The 19,587-nt window shown below is 43.0% G+C and overlaps 1 protein-coding gene across 6 annotated transcripts in view; it reads left to right on the forward strand.

Moving 5' to 3' along the window:
* The window catches only part of eif2ak4 (eukaryotic translation initiation factor 2 alpha kinase 4), a 162,673-nt gene extending 147,487 nt beyond the window's left edge, over window positions 1-15,186 (forward strand). For all 6 annotated transcript variants that reach the window (XM_078562929.1, XM_078562931.1, XM_078562930.1 and 3 more), the window contains 7 exons: window positions 916-1,025; window positions 3,038-3,096; window positions 6,408-6,505; window positions 8,356-8,424; window positions 10,755-10,799; window positions 11,501-11,619; window positions 12,987-15,186. In XM_078562929.1, coding sequence (XP_078419055.1) covers window positions 916-1,025; window positions 3,038-3,096; window positions 6,408-6,505; window positions 8,356-8,424; window positions 10,755-10,799; window positions 11,501-11,619; window positions 12,987-13,044 — 558 coding nt within the window. In that variant the 3' untranslated portion in view covers window positions 13,045-15,186. The remainder of the gene's footprint in view (window positions 1-915; window positions 1,026-3,037; window positions 3,097-6,407; window positions 6,506-8,355; window positions 8,425-10,754; window positions 10,800-11,500; window positions 11,620-12,986) is intronic.
* Window positions 15,187-19,587: the final 4,401 nt, after the last annotated feature.

Raw genomic sequence — 19,587 nt, forward strand, 5'->3', positions numbered from 1 at the left:
AGTTATGAAGAGAGGTTGGATAGACTTGTGTTGTTTTCATTGGAGCAGAGAAGACTGAGGGGTGACCTGATCGAGGTGTACGAGATTATGAGGGGCATGGACAGGGTGGATAGGGAGCAGCTGTTCCCCTTAGTTGAAGGGGACCCAAATGGACATAAGTTCAAGGTGAGGAGCAGGAGGTTTAGGGGGGATGTAAGGAAAATCTTTTTTACCCAGAGGGTGGTGACAGTCTGGAATGCACTGCCTGGGAGGGTGGTGGAGGCGGGTTGCCTCACATCCTTTAGAAAGTACCTGGATGAGCACTTGGCATGTCATAACATTCAAGGCTATGGGCCAAGTGCTGGTAAATGGGATTAGGCAGGTAGGTCAGGTGTTTCTCACGTGTCGGTGCAGACTCGATGAGCCGAAGGGCCTCTTCTGCACTGTGATTCTGTGATCACCCCTTTGATCTGTTAGCTTAGAGCCCTGTCCACAGCCCTAGTGATACGATTGGCCAGGCCACTGTTCGCAGCCCAGTTCAAATCCAGCCCATCCTAACGGAATAGTTCTCTTCGCTAGTACTGATGCAAGTGCCCCATGAATCAAAACCACTTCGTCCCACAGCACTCTTTGAGCCACATGTTTAATTCCCTAATCTAATTGATTGGTGGGGTGGTGGTGGTAAGACCCTATGTATGGTCAGGGAGGGGTGGGGTGATGGGGAGAGGAAGACACCTTCTGTGTGGTTAGCAAGGGAGGAGGGGGAATGTGGGTGGAGGTGGTGGCGCGAGACCCTGTTTATGCACGTGCAAGCATTGAGGAAATAACCACCCCTGCCCCCTCCAATAATTAGGGAGGAATCCCCAGCGACATGGATATGGTAAGGCAGAAGGGGATTTGCTCACATTATGATGATGTTTCATTTGCTCTTTTCAGGTGAGATCATTTGAAAAGGACAAACAGACTGAAAAGCGGATTCTGGAATTAGAGGTGGTAGAACACTTCCAGAAAATCAGGTCCAGAATGTTGGAGGAAAAGGGAAACAGGTGAGAGTTGTATTGTAGACCAGAGGACGAATAATTCCCATTGGCAGGGACTTGCTGTTTGGTATCTAGTCATTAGAGGACACTAGCCAGTAGAGGTGGTGGTGAGACTTGAGACCAGAGCTGTGTTCACTCGAGTAGAGAAGGTCAGGTCAGATCAGATAGTGTTGTGAAATACAGGAGAGTAAACAGTAAAGGATTATTGCTATTGATTTGCAAATCAGAACCACGGGACGTGGAATCTGGATTAATACTGGAAACGCAAGAGCGAAGGGCAAAAACAAACCTTGGTGTTATTTTCATTGCTAATTGTGTTTATTGCTATGAGACTGTGGATTATCCACAATGAGCTATTGAATCTGAGTGAACTGCAGTGTTGTATGGAATTGTATTAACACTTGGAGTAAAAATATTGAAGGGAAGAGTTCCAGTTCCAGTGAGGGCTAGGTACTGTGTAGTTGGCAATATCAAAATTCCTGCCATACGTCTACTGATTCAGTGAAGGGCCGTTGACGTTGGAATTGAATGTGATGTCTAGGGTTAGTACAGGGTTTGACAGTACTGCATTTTGGGGAACGTGGGGATCAGGTTTTTGAAGCATTGTTCTCATTAACTTGCAAGCACTGTAAACTGCGAGGAGGATAGCAATAAACTTCAAGGGAACATAAGCAGGTGGAATGGGTGGACATGTGACAGATAAAACAGAGAGGAATAGGGATATATATGCACAAATTGTTGAAGAAGGCAGGGCAGGTTGAGAAAGTGGTTAACGAAGCATACAGGATCCTGGGTTTTATGAATAAAGGCATAGAGTACGAAAACAAGGAAGTTATGATGAACCTTTATAAAACTGGTTTGGCTTCAACTGGAGTATTGTGTCCAATTCGAGACACCATGCTTTAGGAAGGATGTGAAGGCATTAGACAGGGTGCAGAAAAGATTTACGAAAATGATTTCAAGGATTAGGAACTTCAGTTACATGGATAAATTGGAGAACCTGGGGCTGTTCTCCTTAGAGGAGGAAAGTTGAGAGCAGATTTGATAGAGATGTTCAAAATCAAGAGGTGCTCAAAATCTTGAGGGGTCTAGGCAGAGAGAAACCATCCATCTGGTGGAGCTGTTGAGAACCAGAGGGGACAGATTTAAGCTGATTAATAGGAGAACTTTGTATGCAGTGAGTGGTTAGGGTCGGGAATGCATTGCATGAGAGCATGGTGGACGAATAACAATTGTGACTTTTAAAACAGAATTGGATAAGCACCTGAACAGAAAATGTTGCATGGCTACAAGGGAGAGCAGGAGAATGAGACTAACAGTGGCTCTTGCAGAGAGCGGGCATGGACACGATGGGCTGAATGGCCTCCTATACAGTAACTATTCTATGATTTCTCCAAACGGAAAGCACAGAAATCCTTTATTTTCTCTTTGTGTTTTGGTTTGAAAACCAGGCCTTTGATTAAAAATTCTAAATGTCTAAAGCTGAGTTTCACCAGTTAGATGAGGGAAGAGGTTGTTGCCTCTCATAGAGGAGAAAAGTAACAAGAGTATCCTGCCCAACCCAAGTAACATACCTATTTTCTCACTGCTGGTTATAATACACCTGAACCTGTATATCATGCCTACCAGCTGCAACCAGAGTGGCCTAATTGAAAGCAAGTTATTCAAATGAGAAATTTCAACTTGTCTTGTGAAAAATGGAAAAATGAAGGCCATCAGTTCGTGAAAACTAACTACTGCTTGGCCTGACCAGCAGAAACCACTGTCCAGTCCTGTCTTCACCAGACTGGAAGATTTCCAGCAGCTTGGACTAATGACTGATTGACTTCTCGGTTGGATGGGAGAGAAATATAAGGAAATAATTTGCTTAATATTGGAGGAATAAATTCCCTGAACTCTCAGTTCTGGCCAGTGCCAGAAATTTAAAAAGGAAACAATTATTGCTTCTGTTGTGAGCTTGCTTTTCCTAGGTTGCTTTCTGTTAACTATCTTACTTCCTTTTGTTTTCTTTTGAGCAGGGAAACTCCAGAGAGCCCCTCCTCACAGAACCCAAAGGGATCACTCTGCAGTTCTACAGGTACCACATCCTTCCTTGTGACCAAGTGATGTCACGGTTCTAACACATGTATCACACTTCTGCCTGTTTTGCATAAAGGATAGTGTAATAGTTTCTCCCTGGGAAGCGAGGCAAATGGGTTGAATAATGGAAATGAATGAATAACAATATGGATGACTGAATCCCCATGGTTGGAGTCACTGGTTTATGATTGAGTCCGATTCCGTTTCACGCCCTGGGATTTGTGTAATTTTTGCTACTATTTTGAGTCAATTTCATAAACAGACGCCTAGGCTTGGTGGTTTTAAGTAGAGACAGGAGTGCTTCCGCTTATCTTCAAAGATAACTCCAATATTGCAACTGCCCCGAGCACCCTGAAGATAACAATGATCCTAGATGAGTTGAAGTCAAGGCTTTGAGAGGCAGTGTTTCAATCCAATTTGTCACCATGCTGTGATGTTTGATGATTAAAACATTTTTTTTTAACATTACTGGATCTCCTTGCAGCAACACATTTTTTAGCAAAGGCTGCCCTAGAACTGTGCTTGGTGTTCCTGTACCTTCACAACTGATGCAGTATCTAAATGTAACATTTTTTTTTAAAGAGAAAATTCATTGTGGCCCTTCTTGTAAATGCATTCTTTTTATTTCTTCATGGGGGTGGGTGTTGTTAGAAAGGTCAGCATTTATAGCATGTCCTCAATTGCCCTTGAAAAGGTGATAGTGAGCTGCCGCCTTGACTCGCTGCAGTCCATGTCGTGTAAGTACCCTACAGTGCTGTTAGAGACTTCCAGGATTTTAACTCCGCAACACTGAAGGAACGCAATATAGTTTTAAATCAGGATGATATCTGACTTGGATGGGAACTTACAGGTGATAGTATTCCCATGTGTCTGCTGGCCTTGTTCTTCTAGGTGGTAGAGATTGTGAGTTTGGAGGGTGCTGTTGAAAGAGCCTTGGCAAGTTGCTGCAGTGCATCTTGTAGATCGTATTCATTACATCCACTGTGCACTGGTGGTGGAGGAAGTGAATTTTGGATGGTTGCTGATCAAAAAGGCTCCTTTTTCCTGGATGGCTTCGAGCTTCTTGAGTGTCATTGGAACTGCACTCATCTAGGCAATTGGAGAGTGTTCCATCACATTCCTGACTAGTGCCCCGTAGATGATGAGCAGGCTTTGGGGAGTCAGGAGGTGTGTCACTCTCTGCAGAATTTCCAATCTTTGACTTGCTCTTGTAGCCACAGCATTTATATGGCTGGTCCAGTCTGGTCAATGGTAGCCCCAAGGATGTTGATGGTGGCAGATTCATCAATGGCAATACTGTTAAATATGGAGAAGTGGTTTGTTTCTCTCTTTTGGAGATGGTCATTACCAGGCACTTGTGTGGTGTGAATGTTACTTGCCACTTATCAGCCCAAGCCTGAATGTTGTTCAGGTCTTGCTGCATGTGGGTGCAGACCTCCTCATTATCTGAGGAGTTACGAATGGTACTGAACGCTGTGCAATTATCAGCAAACATCCCTACTTCTTACACTATGTTGGAGGAAGGTCGTTGATGAAGCAGCTGAAGATGGTTGGGCCAGGACAGTACCCTGAGGAACTCCTGCAGTGATGTCCTAGGGCTGAGATGATTGACCTTCAATAACCACAACCATCTTCAATACTGTTAGTGAGGATTTGTCAGGGCTCATAGCCTTCACTGTACCCAGTGCCTTAAGCTGTTTCTTAATATCATATGGAGTGAATTGAATTGGCTGAAGAATGGCATCTGTGATGCAGCAGACCCTAGGAGGAGGCTGAGATGTATCATCCATGTGGCACTTTTGGCTGAAGATAGCTGCAGATGTTTCAGCCTTGTCTTTTGCACTTACACGCTGGGGTCCACCATCAGTGAGGATGGGGATGTTTTTGGAACCTCCTCCTTCAATTAGTTGTTTAACTGTCCACCACCATTCAAGACTAGATGTGGCAGGACTGCAGAGCTTTGATTTGATCCATTGGCTGTGGGATTGCTTAGCTCTGCTGTCTTAACATGCAGGTAGTTCTGTGTTGCAGTTTCATCAGATTGGCATGTCATTTATAAGTATGCCTGGTGCTGCTCCTGGCATACCCACCTGTGCTCTTCATTGAACCAGGACCGGTCCCCTAGCTTGATGGCTATGGTAGAGTGAAGGATATGCCATGAGGTTACAGATTGTGGTTGAATGCAATTCTGCTGCTGCTGATGGCCCATAACACTTCATGGATGTCTAGTTTTGAGCTGAATATATCCTATCTTACACAGTGGTAGTGTCACACTATGTGATGCCTCTCGATACAGTGTGAAGATGGGATTTAGTCTCCACAAGGACCGTCGTGAACAGATGCATCTGCAAGAGGTAGATTGGTGAGCACGAAGTCAAGCAAGATTTTTGCTCTAGTTTGGTTTCTCACCACCTGGTACAGGCCCAGTCTGGCAAATATGTCTTTCAGTACTTGGCCAGCTTAGTTAGTTGCAGTGGTACTGAGCTATTCTTGGCGAATGTACCCACTCGATGTACATTCTGTGCTTCCAAATTTGTGTTGAAAGGTCATTGACCTGAAGTGTTAGTGCTATTTCTCTCTCCACAGATGTTGCCAGATCTGCTGAGCATTTCCAGCATTTTCTGTTTTTAATTTGTTTATCTCATTTTAAAAATAGTGGGCTGTTCTTGACTTTGTAACACTGTGGCCACAATAAAATTCTGGTTTACACAATTAATAGGTTAGTTAATCTCAATAACTCGTAATTTAATTCAGCAATATCTTAAATACACAGCAGTAAAAACAGTGAATTACATAAGTTTTCTTTTTGGTCTTTCATCTGGCACCTTTCTCTACCTCAGAGGGTTGCGGATGCTCCATTGTGAAATGCATTTAGGGCTGAGAAAGATTTTTGGCCTCTCAGGGAATCAAGGGATGTGGGATGCGGGCGGGAAATTGGAGTAAAGGCCAATAATCAGCCATAACCATATCGGATGGTGGAGCAGCTCGAGGTGCTGTATAGTCAACTCCTCATATTTCTTATGTTCTTATGAAGATAGAAACTACCTATGTAAACTGTTATAAATTATGAGATAAGAATTTGTGACAAACATGAAAGTAAGGACTTTAAAATAGGGATTGAAATATCTCTGCATCCTGGCCAATAATCTCCTTCCCCATAACAATGCTTTCTCTCAAACCCTGTATTAAATAATGATAGCATTGCGTTAGTATAAGTAATGATTACATTTGCTCATTTAATTACTTTCATATACCTGATTATCAGCTTTATCACAAAGTGTTTTTTACTATTTCACCTTTCCTCCCCAGGGCCTTTTGAATCACACGGAAGTTCCTTAGTGCCAAACTTGAATTTAATTTCACCTGAGAAGCTGTCATCCAGCACTAAACGGCGATACGAGGAAAAGGTAAGGGACGACCTCTCTAGTGCTCTTATGCCTTATATGGGGCCTAAACCAAACTGTAGCTGATATAGGCTTGTTCGATGCTGAGACTGGAAAGAAAATACCACATTGCCAAATAATGCTGGGAAGTGTGAACAGATTACTGTAGATTTGAAAGATTGGACCCTTTATCAGAAGCCATTGATGATGGATCCTAACTGAATTGTTACTTTGTCCCTGTCTTTGGATGCTGGCTGACCTTTTTTGTTAGTAACTTCTTTTTGACTTCTGTTGGTAATTTATTTACTTACTTTATTCAATGCTTCATTCCCATGTTCTAATATTCCCCCATTGACCCAAGCTCAAAATGAACATCTTGACCAGGTTTGTAAGTGGATAATTGAATGTCCCTTCCAACAAATGTTTTCAAGCACCCTCTCCCAAAACACATGCTAGTATGGTTATTGTCAGGACTTGCTCCCACTAACACCTTCAGGAAATATTTGCATTTTATGTTCGAAGTGCTTTTAGAATACTTCTCTATGTAGGTGATTTTGAATCTGAGAGGGGAGAACCACTTGTCAATTTGAGAGGTTGGTCAATATAATGCCTTAAATGAGAAATTCAGGGTTAAAATCCCATCAACCTTCAATTTCATTTGCAATAGAAGCAGTTGGACTTATAGATGGCAAATAACATTCGTGCCATACAAGCGCCAGGCAATGACCAGCTCCAACACGACAGTGTCTAACCATTTCCCCATTCAATAGCATTAATATCACTGAATCTCACACCATCAATACCCTGGGGGGTCACCATTAACCAGAAATTTAACTGGACCAGTCATGTAAACACTGTGACTATAAGAGCTTAGGAATAGTCTAGAGTCTAGGAATTCTGTGGTGAAAGACTCGCCTCCAGACTCTCCAAAGCCTTTCCACCATCTACAAGACACAAGTCAGGAGTGTTATGGAGTATTCTTCACTTGCCTGGATGAATGCAGTTCCAACAACAGTCATGAAGCTCGATACCATTCAGGGCAAAGCAGCCTGATTATGGCTGCGGTGTGTACCATTTGCAAGATGCATTGCAGCAACTCACCAAGGCTTCTTTGGCATCCCCTCCAAACCTGCAACCGCTACCATCTAAAAGAACAAGGGCAGCAGACACATGGGGACACCACCACCTCCAAGTTCCCCTCCAAGTCACACACCATCCTGACTTGGAACTATATTGCTGTTCCTTCAAAGTCACCAAGTCAAAATCTGTAACTCCCTCCCCACCAAATTGACTGCAGCAGTCCAAGAAGACGGTTCACCACCTCCTTCTTGAGGGCAGTTAGGGATGGGCAATAAGCCCTGGTCTAGTCAGCAAGTCAAACACTTTGTTAATGATCAAAAAATATAGATGTTTTGAAATCCCATGAAGAACTCACTGGGAAATCTTTAGTTACATTCTAATTTAAGTGCTAGCAGACTAAATTCCTCCCTCTTCCATGGGCTGCTTCCCTTTGATAAAATGGTCTTGCTCTACAGTTGCCCTCTACAGAAAGCAATTAGGAATGGGCAATAAATGCTAGTCTAACCAGTGAAGCCTGCATCCCATGAATGAACAAATAAGAAAAAAGTTCTCTTCACACTCATGCAAGTACTAAAAACAGTATGGTCCATGCATGTGAGCGCAACTCTGTGTAGACAGATGTGTGCATCACTTCCCAGTAGGCATGTAGTTTATCAAAACCTAATACTGTCAAAACTGATTGGTCAAGAGTGAATACCTTTAGGAGAGGAGGGGAGTTTATTCGAGGTTGTTAATGTGCTGCACCACTTGTCCCTGTCTTTAAGTCATTCTGAAAGCAGCTGTTTTCTTTCCAGGTTCTGTCAAGACTTCAAACCTTTGTCACCAACCTGCAGCAGAAAAGCAGTGACATTGAAGTTTTAGCGGTGAGTCACTGAATGACTGTTAGGCGGTGCTGGTGTTGGGCAGCATTTACATGAACCGGAAACTGACATATAAGGCCCAAGACTTCAGCAGACAGTTGACTTTAGATGATGACCGGGAGAGAGAGCCACTGATTACATATTCAGTGCCTGAAGAAATACAGTGAGACAAAGGGAATAGGGAGAGTGATGAATGACCCATTTCTTAGTGTGTCCCCTCTTCCCATTAAAAAGCAGGCTTCCATTTAAATGAGCTAATACCCTAATTTAGTAGAAGTACAGTAATAGCAGAGCCATTTTGAAGTTCCTACCTTTGATGATGAGGCCATGAGTGCACACAATCATACTAAGAACTTTGAACCTAAACAAGATAGATTAGTGTACTTTCTAAATGACGGAAGTTAGGGACTGTGGAGGAGCGAAGAGGTTTAGGAGTACATGTTTAGAAATCACTAAAAATTAATTAGTGGACAGGTACAAAGGCGAATGCAATATTGGCCTATATCTCAAGGGGATGTATCAATTGTATAAAGCACAGATTAGTCCCCATCTGGATTACTGTGTTCAGTTTTTGGGCACTGTAGCTCAGGAAGGATATATTGGCCTTGGAAGGGGCAGAGCACAGATTCACTAGAATAACACAGGGCCAAAAACAGTTAAGTTACGAGGACAGGATGATAAAACTACACTTGAACTCTCAAGTATAAAACATTAAGTAGTGATCTAATTGAGGTGTTTAAGATGATTAAAAGATTTGCAGGGTAGATAGAGATAAACTATTTCCTCTGTTTGGAGAATGCAGAACAAGGGGCCATAACTTTAGAATTAGAGCCAGGCTATTCAGGACTAATGTCAGGAAGCACTTCTTCACATGAAAGGCAGCAGAAATTTGAAGCACTTCCCCCGCCCCCAAGTTGATGAGGTTGGGGGCCAATTGAAAATTTCAAAACTAAGATTGATTGATTTTTGTAAGGCAAGGGTACCGGACTGAAAGTTCAACCTAGATTTGGTAATGTCTGAAATGTGGCTTGAGTCCAGATCCTTCTGACTGACAAGTGAGCCATTGCAGGATTTGAGAGACACTGCATAAAACAAGGCACAGCAACATTGCATACACTTTCTCCTTTATTACTGAACTTTCTAAAGGGAATATCGAGTTGTCCACCAGTAGGAACAGGAGACCCTGATTTCCTGCAGTGACTTCTGTTCCTGCTCCTGCACCATTGTCTTTGGACTCCCCCAGAGATCTATCTTTGGTTGACTGCTGTTTCTCCTCTACATTTTGTTCCTTGACAACATCATCCAAAGGCACAAGTCAGGTTCCTCATTTACACTTGTGACAGCCACTGTACCTCACCACTGCCTCTGTAATGGCAGACTGTCTGAGTCTTGGAAAAGCCTGAAATTTCCCCCTATTAACATTGGTAAAACCAAAGCCATTGTCTTCTGCCTCTGCCACCAACTCAGTTCCCTAACCACTGATTCTACCCTCCTTCATAGCCTCTATCTTAGGCTGAACCAGATTGCAACCTCAGTTTTCAATTTGACCCTAAGCTGAGCTTCTGAACTCACCACCTTCATCGCAGTGAGCAGCTACTTCCCCTTCCATGATATTACCCATCTCCATCCCCTCAACCCATCTACTACTCAAAACCTCATCCATGTTTTTATTATTTCCAGACTCAACTATTCCAATGCTGGCCCATATTCTGCCCTGCAGAAACTTGAGCTCATCCAAAGCTCTACTCCCTGCATCCTAACTCAAAAAATTAAGCCCTGCTCACCAGTCACCCCTGTGCTTGTAGATCTACATTGACTCCCAATTCAGCAATACCTTGATTTAAAATTGCTCATTCTGTGTTCAAATCCCTCCATCGATTCATTCCTCCCTGTCTCTATAACCTGCTCTAACTATACAACCAACCTTCTTGAGTTTTCTGCATTCTCCCAACTCTGGCCTTCTGTGCATCCTCCCACTTCCTTCATTCCAGTATTGGAGGCAGCCCCTTCAATATCTAAGCATGTGGGCCTCCATTTGAATTCCTTGCTATATTGTATAATTGTCCTGCTCCCCTTGTTCCTTCACAACAAGCTCCCTGCTGGTGCTGAGGCTGTTTTTTCTACTCTCAGCTGTGGGGACGCTGTAGCAGGGGGTTTCCTAGTGTTACCTGATAGTTTGTGGGGTTCATGTTAAGGTACCAAGAAGGATCTACAACTTTGAGGACTCCCCTGTTCAGCTGAACCCTTGCAGTTGAGAAGAGTTCAGGGAAGAAGTGAGGGGAGGATGAGAAATTCAGTCAGTTGTACAAACAAATGTGTGGTTTAATTTGCAGGTTGATGTATCAAAGGAAACTCTGCTCAGCTTCTTATCGCTGGAGGTAGGATTTCATCTGCGCAATACTTTGTAAATGACTGTTGTTTCACAAGCAGTTTGGTGGTGGAGAACAGCCACTGCTGTATTCTTTCAGTGTTTATAAAATCTGCATACCTGCCCCTCCACCATTTTCTCCCAGATCTCCACTACCCTGTAACAATACTGGGTAAGGGGATGCTTAGTCTGTAACTAATCCATTCACACACCCACTCGCTCCTCAAGACAGTGTGTGTTAGCTGGCTAATTGAAGTATGACTGGTATCACAGCCCAAACTGATTCTGCCTTGCCCACACTTCCAGGGGCAGGGGCACCCTGGTTACAGTTTATCCTTCCCAAGCCTAGAGCCACTGAGGCCTAATGCAACACCTTCATCATCATCTAGTCCAAGATCAACTCTCTGCCTGATCAGTCTCTGGATCTTCTGGTCTGTATGGCTCAACTAGAGTTTAAATACCAGCATGGACTAGTGGACCAAATGTGGCCTATTTCTGTGCCGTGTACACTCTATAGCTCAATGTATTGCTCAGTACCAAACCTGATAATGGACTATCATAGAATCGTTATGTCATATAAGACCATTCAGCCCATCATGTCCATACTATTGGATGACTTCAACCCTCGCCATATACATTGCCATGAAATGAATGGTTTGTTGGATTCTCCTGCCCTGTGCTTGCTCTGACTCTCTATTCCTGCTTTCCCAGTACGGTGGAGATGAGCAAACATTCAACGCCAGTGTGCAGCATTTGCTCTTGCGGTCAACTAAACAGCGTTACCTGAAATCCATTTGTGACCAAATCCATCACTTCAAGTTGATCAAGAGGTAAGATAGGAGCACACCTGAGTGCAGAAATGTCAGAGGAGACTCCTCATGGGAGTAAGATTCCTGGGTGCTGAATTTGAGGCATTGGATTCCTGGTTGTTATATTGAAGCATTGGGGAGATTCCTGGGTGTTGTTATGGGGCATTGGGAACGTACCTGGGGGCTGTAATGTGGTGACTGGGGAAAGTAGGGGAGGATACCTTTTACTTATGCTGAGCTCTTGTCAGCTTTTGTGGTGGAATATGAACCTATGACTTCATTGACAGGGGAGTGGAATACAAGGTCAAGGAAGTCTTGCTACAGTAGAATATAGGGTTTGGTTAGACTACACCTGAAGTACTGTGCACAGTTTTGGTCTCCATTTTTAAGACAGGATAGACTTGTATTGGAGACAATATAGTGAAGGTTCACTAGATTGGTTTCTGGGATAAGAGAGAGGGTTGTCCTATGATGAGAGGCTGAATAAATTGGACATATATTCCCTGGAGTTTAGAAGAATTAAGAGGGTGATCTCTTTAAAAGATACAAGATTCTGAATGGGCTCGACAGGGTAGACACAGAGATTTTCCTCTGGCTGGAGAATCTAGAACGCATTAGTGTCAGGGGTCAATCATTTAGGACTGAGATGAGGAGGAATTTCTTCATTCAGAGGGTTGTAGATCCTCCATCATTGAGTATACTTAAAAGCTGAGAAAGACAGATTTTTGTTCACTTGGAATGAAGGGAAATGGGGAATAAGTGGAAAAGAGGACTTGAGGTAGAGGATCAGTTCGATGGGCTGTATGGCCTATTCCTGCCCTATTCCTTCTGTTGTTCCTATGGTTTTAGTAAAGCTCCCTCGACACTTGTCCCATCAAACTCTCCTCAGGGCAGGGACAGCACAGTTTAGATACAGCGTAAAGCTCTCTACACAGTTCCATCAAACACTCCCAGGGCAGGTCCAGCGTGGGTTAGGTACAGCTTAAAGCTCCCTCTACACGTTCCCATCAAAGGCTCGCAAGGCAGATGCAGCAAGTGATACATAAAGCCCCCTCTACACTGCTGAGATGAGGTTCCTGACTTCCAGCCTCAACAGAGCATTATCTGTTCAGATAGTGATATTATTCCAGTCCTATACCATAGGCATTACGTGGGCCCTCTGAGAGATCGTGTTGAGTTAGTTGTGGATTTTCACTGGTGGCTGGATTGCGACTGCATGATCGATGACCATAATTCATGGTAGCAACCTATGCCCACAGTAAGGAACCAGTAAATCAGTAATAGGCTGTAGGGTATAGGTTGCCTGTACCCTACAACTAGCTCTAACCGTGATCTGCAATCTGTAATTCAGCTAACTCTAATTTGTTGCACTTTTTCTGTCTCTACAGAGTATCCTTGCTGGTTCTGTACAGTTACAGAGACGACTACTACAAGATTCTGTTTTAGTGAGGCACCCTCTTTGAACTTTGTGCAGAAGGGCTGTACTAACCAGGGGAATTGCACCAGTGGAGTGTCACAAGCTGGATATCAGCACTAGGAATATTTGAATTAATACAATTCTTCTTTCCAGATTAGTGACATCCGTCTTATGTGTAAATCATGTGCCATCCAGTCAGCCCTCCTCCAGATTGCGTTCTCAGTCCTGCACTTTCAATTAGTTTCTCCAAAACTGACCCCCTCCCAACACAAAGGTAGTGATTGTCGAGGGCTCCATTGCTATGGAGACTGTAGTGCTTCCTGTGTGGCCGCTTTCCCATGTGAGAGTGTCAGTGGATTGTGACAGGCATCAGGGTGCTACATCCTTTCAAGTAGCAAGCATTGGAGTGTGAAATAAGTGTGGGTCCTTTCACGTCACAAGTACCGTGTAATCTCCTGACTAAGGCATGGTGTCTGCAACCCTGCCAGGCACAACGTAACCCTTTTTCAAGATAAAAATTTACTTTCTGTATGAAATGTGTTAGTGAACAGTTCCTGTGTTGTTTTTCTCTACGATATGTTGTTTCATGTACCTCTGTAGATTATCAGTGTTTGCTCCACCTGCTGTCCCCAGTCAAGCATTTTTCAGCTAAAACTAGTTTCATAACAGCCCACTGAGAGACATGGTACTTCCCTACTCTCAGCTGTGAGACGTTTGAGTTCTGAACAGGCACCATCACCCTGAGCCTCAGCCAGTGCTTGCTATGACACTTGGAGCCTGCAGTGTTGCCACTCACCCTAGCTGCATCTTTCCACTCAGATCATTTTGTCTTGGATAACCATGTGAACAAAATTACATATGCTTGAGTGGACAAAAAGTGCCTTTTATATCCATTTCCTAGTGGTCCCCACCAATTGATGTCGCTGTCAGTTTAATCCTGGGCATTAAAAGTTAATTTTCTGACACACTGTACTGAATTTGAAGGGTACATTGGATCTCAGTGCTGTTTAACTATTAACCTGTTGGAGCCGAATTTTTCACATATGGTTTAGTTAAGAATCATGGAGTATGATTTTAAACTGGAGTATTCCTAAACAAAATCTAATTTCCATGTGAATGTAGTATCACCTTCAATAACGGGCCAACTCATGAACAGGCACTGGGGCCACATTGAGGAACCTAACAATAGTTTGACTTGTGGCCAATCAAACCCTTGAGTGGCTCAGCTGTAATGGCACATGTTGGCATTTTGCCAAACTAGATTGCCGCTGCCCCTTTTCTCAGTCACTCACTTTGCAGTTCCATTTCCCAGCTCCTTTACATATAGGTTGCTGAGTACAGCCTTGTATCACTGCCACTAACTAGATCAGGGCTGGGAACAATGCTGAAGCTAAGTTTGTAGCATCTATTGAATGTTTCCTATTTAGTCAGAAGTATTTAGGAAAATAAACATTGAGAGGTTTGTTGTGGCTCGTGTTCAGTTTAGGAATAAATTAAGATGAAGTCTGTAACCACTGCATTTTTATCATGGACTATCGATTGATCATTTGGAGCTTTCCTCCTGCCTTGGTGCTGGAGAGGAGGGTGTATATTTGCAGCAACAAGGAAATGAGCCCTGCAGTTCCATGGGGGTTTTCCCCAATCTCCTGATGTAACTTGGCAGTGGATCAGTGGGACTTGAGTCCTTACGGGATAGAAGGAGGTCATTTGGCCTTTCAATTCCATGACAGCTCTTTGAAGAACAGTCCAATCAGTCCCATTGTATCCCCATCGCCCTGCAAATTTATTTCCTTCAAGTGCCTATCCAATTTCCTTTTAAAAACATTGATTGTCTTTGCTTCCACCGCCCTTGCAGGCAGTAAGTTCTAGGTCATTGCCGCCTGCTGCATAAAAAAAAGTTCTTCCTCACATCCTCCCTGTATCTCTTGCCTAAAATCTCAAATCTGTGCTCCCTTGTACCATCAGTTAATGGGAACAGCTTTTCTTTGTCTACCTTATCTAAACCTGTTTTAATCTGGTACACCGCAATCAAACTTGCTGGTATCTTGGAAGGAGATCAGAGCAACCTTTAGGGAATTTTGTGTTTACATTTGAGACTTAAATAATTATGATGCTGTGAATTTAAGTTGTTTACCACAGAGGTTTGAGGAAGAATAAATCATTTCTCTGCATGTGTGTGATTGATACTTGGTGTGTTTAAGAACAAAGTTAATAAATGATAGGATACAGGAAAATTTAGTGAGTAGGAATTAAAGTTTCTAATTGCCAAACATAGATGTGTGAAGAAGCAGGCAGTGCTGTGGGTCTTTTTAGTTCGTGTGTTATTAAACCTAGCCCAGACTGGTGGTATATGGCAGGTTATAAAAATCCTATTAGCAAATTAGATTGAAAGATGCTTGATCTGGTTTGAGTGTATACTCACTGCTCTAATGTGCAATTTCCCATTTCTAGCTACTGTGGGAAATTAAAAGCTAGTGCTGACAAGGAAAACATGCTTTAGCAATGGTCATTGTGGCACTTTTGTCTGGCCAGATTAAAGGGAGTTTTGCTCTACATGCCCTACACCTGACTGAGCAAACTAACAGCTGGCATCAGTTATGAGGGTAATGCATAAAACACCCAAAGTTTTACTGAGGAGTTCAATTATACAGTCATACTTTATCAACATAATCTTTGTTTCAGTTCCTTAATTTATGTTTTTTTTGTGTCTTTTACAAATCCAACCAACACCTATCACCGTTGCTTCCATTTGCATTGTTTTTGCCATCTTCCTGGGATCTTAAATTGAAGTTCGATATTTCGTATGCTGATGTTTTGTGCATTTTCTCCCTCAGCAGCTCAATACTATAAACAGCAAATGTTGAATGTTGCTTCTGGGGTTAGAGGAGTTCTTCAAGCACCCCATCAGGCTAAGAAAAGGAAAGACATTTGCCTCTTGGCTTTTTCCTTTGTTACATGGGGTTGCCACAATACTGGTTGATTCTCCCTTCTCCATCACCATTCATATCAACCATCATTTTTGATTTGGCGGGTGTTTTTTTTTAACAGCCAAATGCCCTTCCAGTCACTAACCCTCCCCATTTCTCTGGGCTGGGGACTGGTACTGATGTACACTGACTTGCCCACACCAGTTGCTGGGTTCTTTTGTGGCCAACAAGTCCTGTAGTGGAACTTGAACTCAGAGGGTGATTGCTGTTGCACAAGCTCCCTTCTTCCTAATCTGCACACACCATCTCTTATTCTAATTCACTTTGCGCTGAGGTCTTGGGAACTAGAATTCCATATATCCTACTTTAAAGAACAAACATGCATTTAACCACAGGATATTTACAGTGCAGGAGGAGGCCATTCAGACCATCGAATTTGCACTGGCTCGCTGAAAGAGCAATCCGCCTAATCCCACTCCCCTACCTTATCCCTGTAACCTTGCACATTCTTTCTTTTCAGATAGCAATCCAATTCCCTTTTGAATACCTCAACTGAACCTGCCTCCACTACCCTTTCAGGAAGTTGGTTCCAGACTCCAACCACCCTCTGGGTGAAAAAAGTTTTCCTCACATCACTTCTACTCCTTTTGCCCATTATTTTGAATCTGTGCCTTCTAGTTCTTGATGTATTCTTAAGAGGGAACAGTTTCTCACTATTTACCCTGTCTATACCCCTCAGGATCTCGAAAACCTCTATTAAGTCTCCTCTCAGCCTTCTTTTCTCCAAGGAAAACAGTCCCAACCTCTCCAATCTATCCTCATAGTTACAGTTGTTTATCCCTGGAATCCTTCTTGTGAATCTCCTCTGTACTCTCTCCAATGCCTTTACATCCTTCCTCAAGTGTGGCACCCAGGATGCAGTATTCCAGATGAGACCTAACTAGTGTCTTATACAAGTTTAACATGACTTCCTTGCTCTTGTACTCAGTGCCTCTATTAATAAAACCTGGGATATCATATGCTTTATTAACTGCTCTCTCAACATGCCCTGCCACCTTCAATGACTTATGTGCATATACACCAAGGTCCCTTTGTCCCTGCACCTCCTTTAGAGTTTCCCCCTTTATTTTATACTGTCTCTCCATATTCTTCCTGCGAAAGTGAATCACCTCACACTTCTCTGCATTGAACTTCATTTGCCATTTGTCTGCCCAACCCACCAATATATCTATGTCCTTTTGAAGTTCAAGACTATCCTCATCACAGTTGATAACACTTCCAATTTTCGTATCATCTGCAAATTTTGAAATCATGCCCTGCACACCACAGTCTAGGTTATTAATATATATCAAGAAGAGCAAGGGTCCCAACACTGATCCCTGGGGAACTCCAGGACAATCCTTCCCCCAATATGAAAAACAACCATTTATCATTACTCTGTTTGCTGTCACTCAGGCAATTTCTTACCCAAGTGCTTACTTTCCCTTTTATTCCATGAGCTAGAATTCTGCTCACAAGTCTGGTTGTGTGGCACTGTATCAAATGCCTTTTGAAAATCCATATACACCACATCAACAGCATGGCCCTTGTCAACTTTCTCTGTTACCACCTCAAAAAATTCCAAGTTAGTTAAACATGATTTTCCCTTAATGAATCCATGCTGGCTCTTCTTAATTATCCCACACCTGTCTAAGTGACTATTGATTTTGTCCCGAACTATAGTTTCCAGAAGTTTCCCTATCACTGAAGTCAAACTGACTGGGCTATAGTGGCCAGCATGTCTGTCCTTGGCTTGCTGCATTGTTCCAGTGAAGCCCAACGCAAACTTGAGGAACAGCACCTCATCTTCCGACTAGGCACTTTACAGCCTTCCGGATTGAATATTGAATTCAACAACTTTAGATCTTGAACTCCCTCCTCCATCCCCACCCACTTTCAGTTTCTTCCCCCTCCCTTTTGTTTTTTCCAATAATTTATATAGATTTTTCTTTTCCCACCTATTTCCATTATTTCTAAATCTATACCTTTAATGCCCTGTCAGTCTTTCCACCCCATCCCCACTAGAGCTGTACCTTGAGTGTCCTGCCATCCATTCTTAATTAGCACATTCGTTTAGATAATATCACCACCTTCAACACCTCTTTGTTCCTTTGTCTGTGACATCTTTTGATTATCTGCTCCTATCACTGCTTGCTTGTCCCTACAACCAACCCCCCCCCCCCAACTTCTCTCCCCCCACCCCCCCACCTTAAACCAGCTTATATTTCACCCCTCTCCTAATATTACTCAGTTCTGTTGAAGGGTCATGAGGACAAGAAACGTCAACTCTTTTCTTCTCCGCCAATGCTGCCAGACCTGCTGAGTTTTTCCAGGTAATTCTGTTTTTGTTTTTTATCCTTGAGAACCCCTTTTTGAACAAGGGTGTAACATTTGCAATTCTCCAGTCCTCCATCCCTGTGTCTAAGGAAGACTGGAGGATTATCACCAGTGCTCCTGAAATTTCCACTCTCACCTCCCTCAGTATCTTTGGATGCATCTCATCCCGGTCCTGGTACCTTATCTATCTTCAGTAAAGAGAACCTTTCTAACACCACCTCCTTCTCAATTGTAAATTCCTCGATTGTACCAGTTACCTTGTCTCTCACCTCAGCCTGGGTAGCATCCTCTTCCTTTGTAAAGACAGATTCAAAGCACTCATTTAATACCTCCGCTACTTCTCCTGCCTCCACATGCAAGTCTCCTTTATTGTCCCTAATCGGCCCCACCCTTTCTTTTACCGCCCTTTTATTATTTACATGCCTATGGAAGACTTTGGGATTTCCTTTTATGTTAGCTCCCAGTCTCGTTTCATGCTCCGTCCTTGCTTTTCTGATTCGTTTTTTTCACATCCCCTCTGGTCCTTCTATATTCAGCCTGATTCTCCATTTTATTTTCTACCTGACATCTGTCACACACATATACTTCCTTTTCATCTTCACCTCTATCGCTCTCGTCATCCAGGGTGTTCTGGATTTATTTGTCCTACCTTTCCCCTTCAAGGGAACATACTTTGACATTGTTTGTAATACTATCTCTTTGAAGGTAGCCCACTGTTCAGCCACCGTCTTTTCCGCCAACATTCCAACTCACTTGACTCAGATGCATTGTCATCCCTTCAAAGTTGGCATTGCCCCAATTGATTATCCCTGCTCTGGATTGCTCCTTGCCCTTTTTCATGGCCAACCTAAACCTTATGATACAATGGTCACTGTCTCCTAAGTGCTCTCCCAGTGTTATTTAATCCACTTGGGCCAACTCATTCCCCAAAACCAGGTCCAACAGTGCTTGCCCTCTCGTTGGAATGGAAAATACTGCTGCAGAAAATTATCTTGAACACATTCCAGGAACTCTTGCCTTTCTTGTCCATTTATACTATTCCCATCCCAGTCTATATTTGGATAATTGAAATCCCCCATTACGATTACTCTATAATTATGGCACCCCTCTATAATTTCTTTGCAAATTTGTTTCTCTACATCCCTTCCACTAATTGATGGTCTATATACTACACCAATCAATGTTATTGTACTTTTATTTTCCTTACCTCTAGCCAGAGAGATTCTGTCTTTGACCCCTTTGGAACATTCTCTCTCTCTCCTGTACTGC

Source organism: Cetorhinus maximus, chromosome 18 (assembly GCF_964194155.1).
Source record: "Cetorhinus maximus chromosome 18, sCetMax3.hap1.1, whole genome shotgun sequence".
In the NCBI taxonomy this organism is placed as follows: Eukaryota; Metazoa; Chordata; class Chondrichthyes; order Lamniformes; family Cetorhinidae; genus Cetorhinus; species Cetorhinus maximus.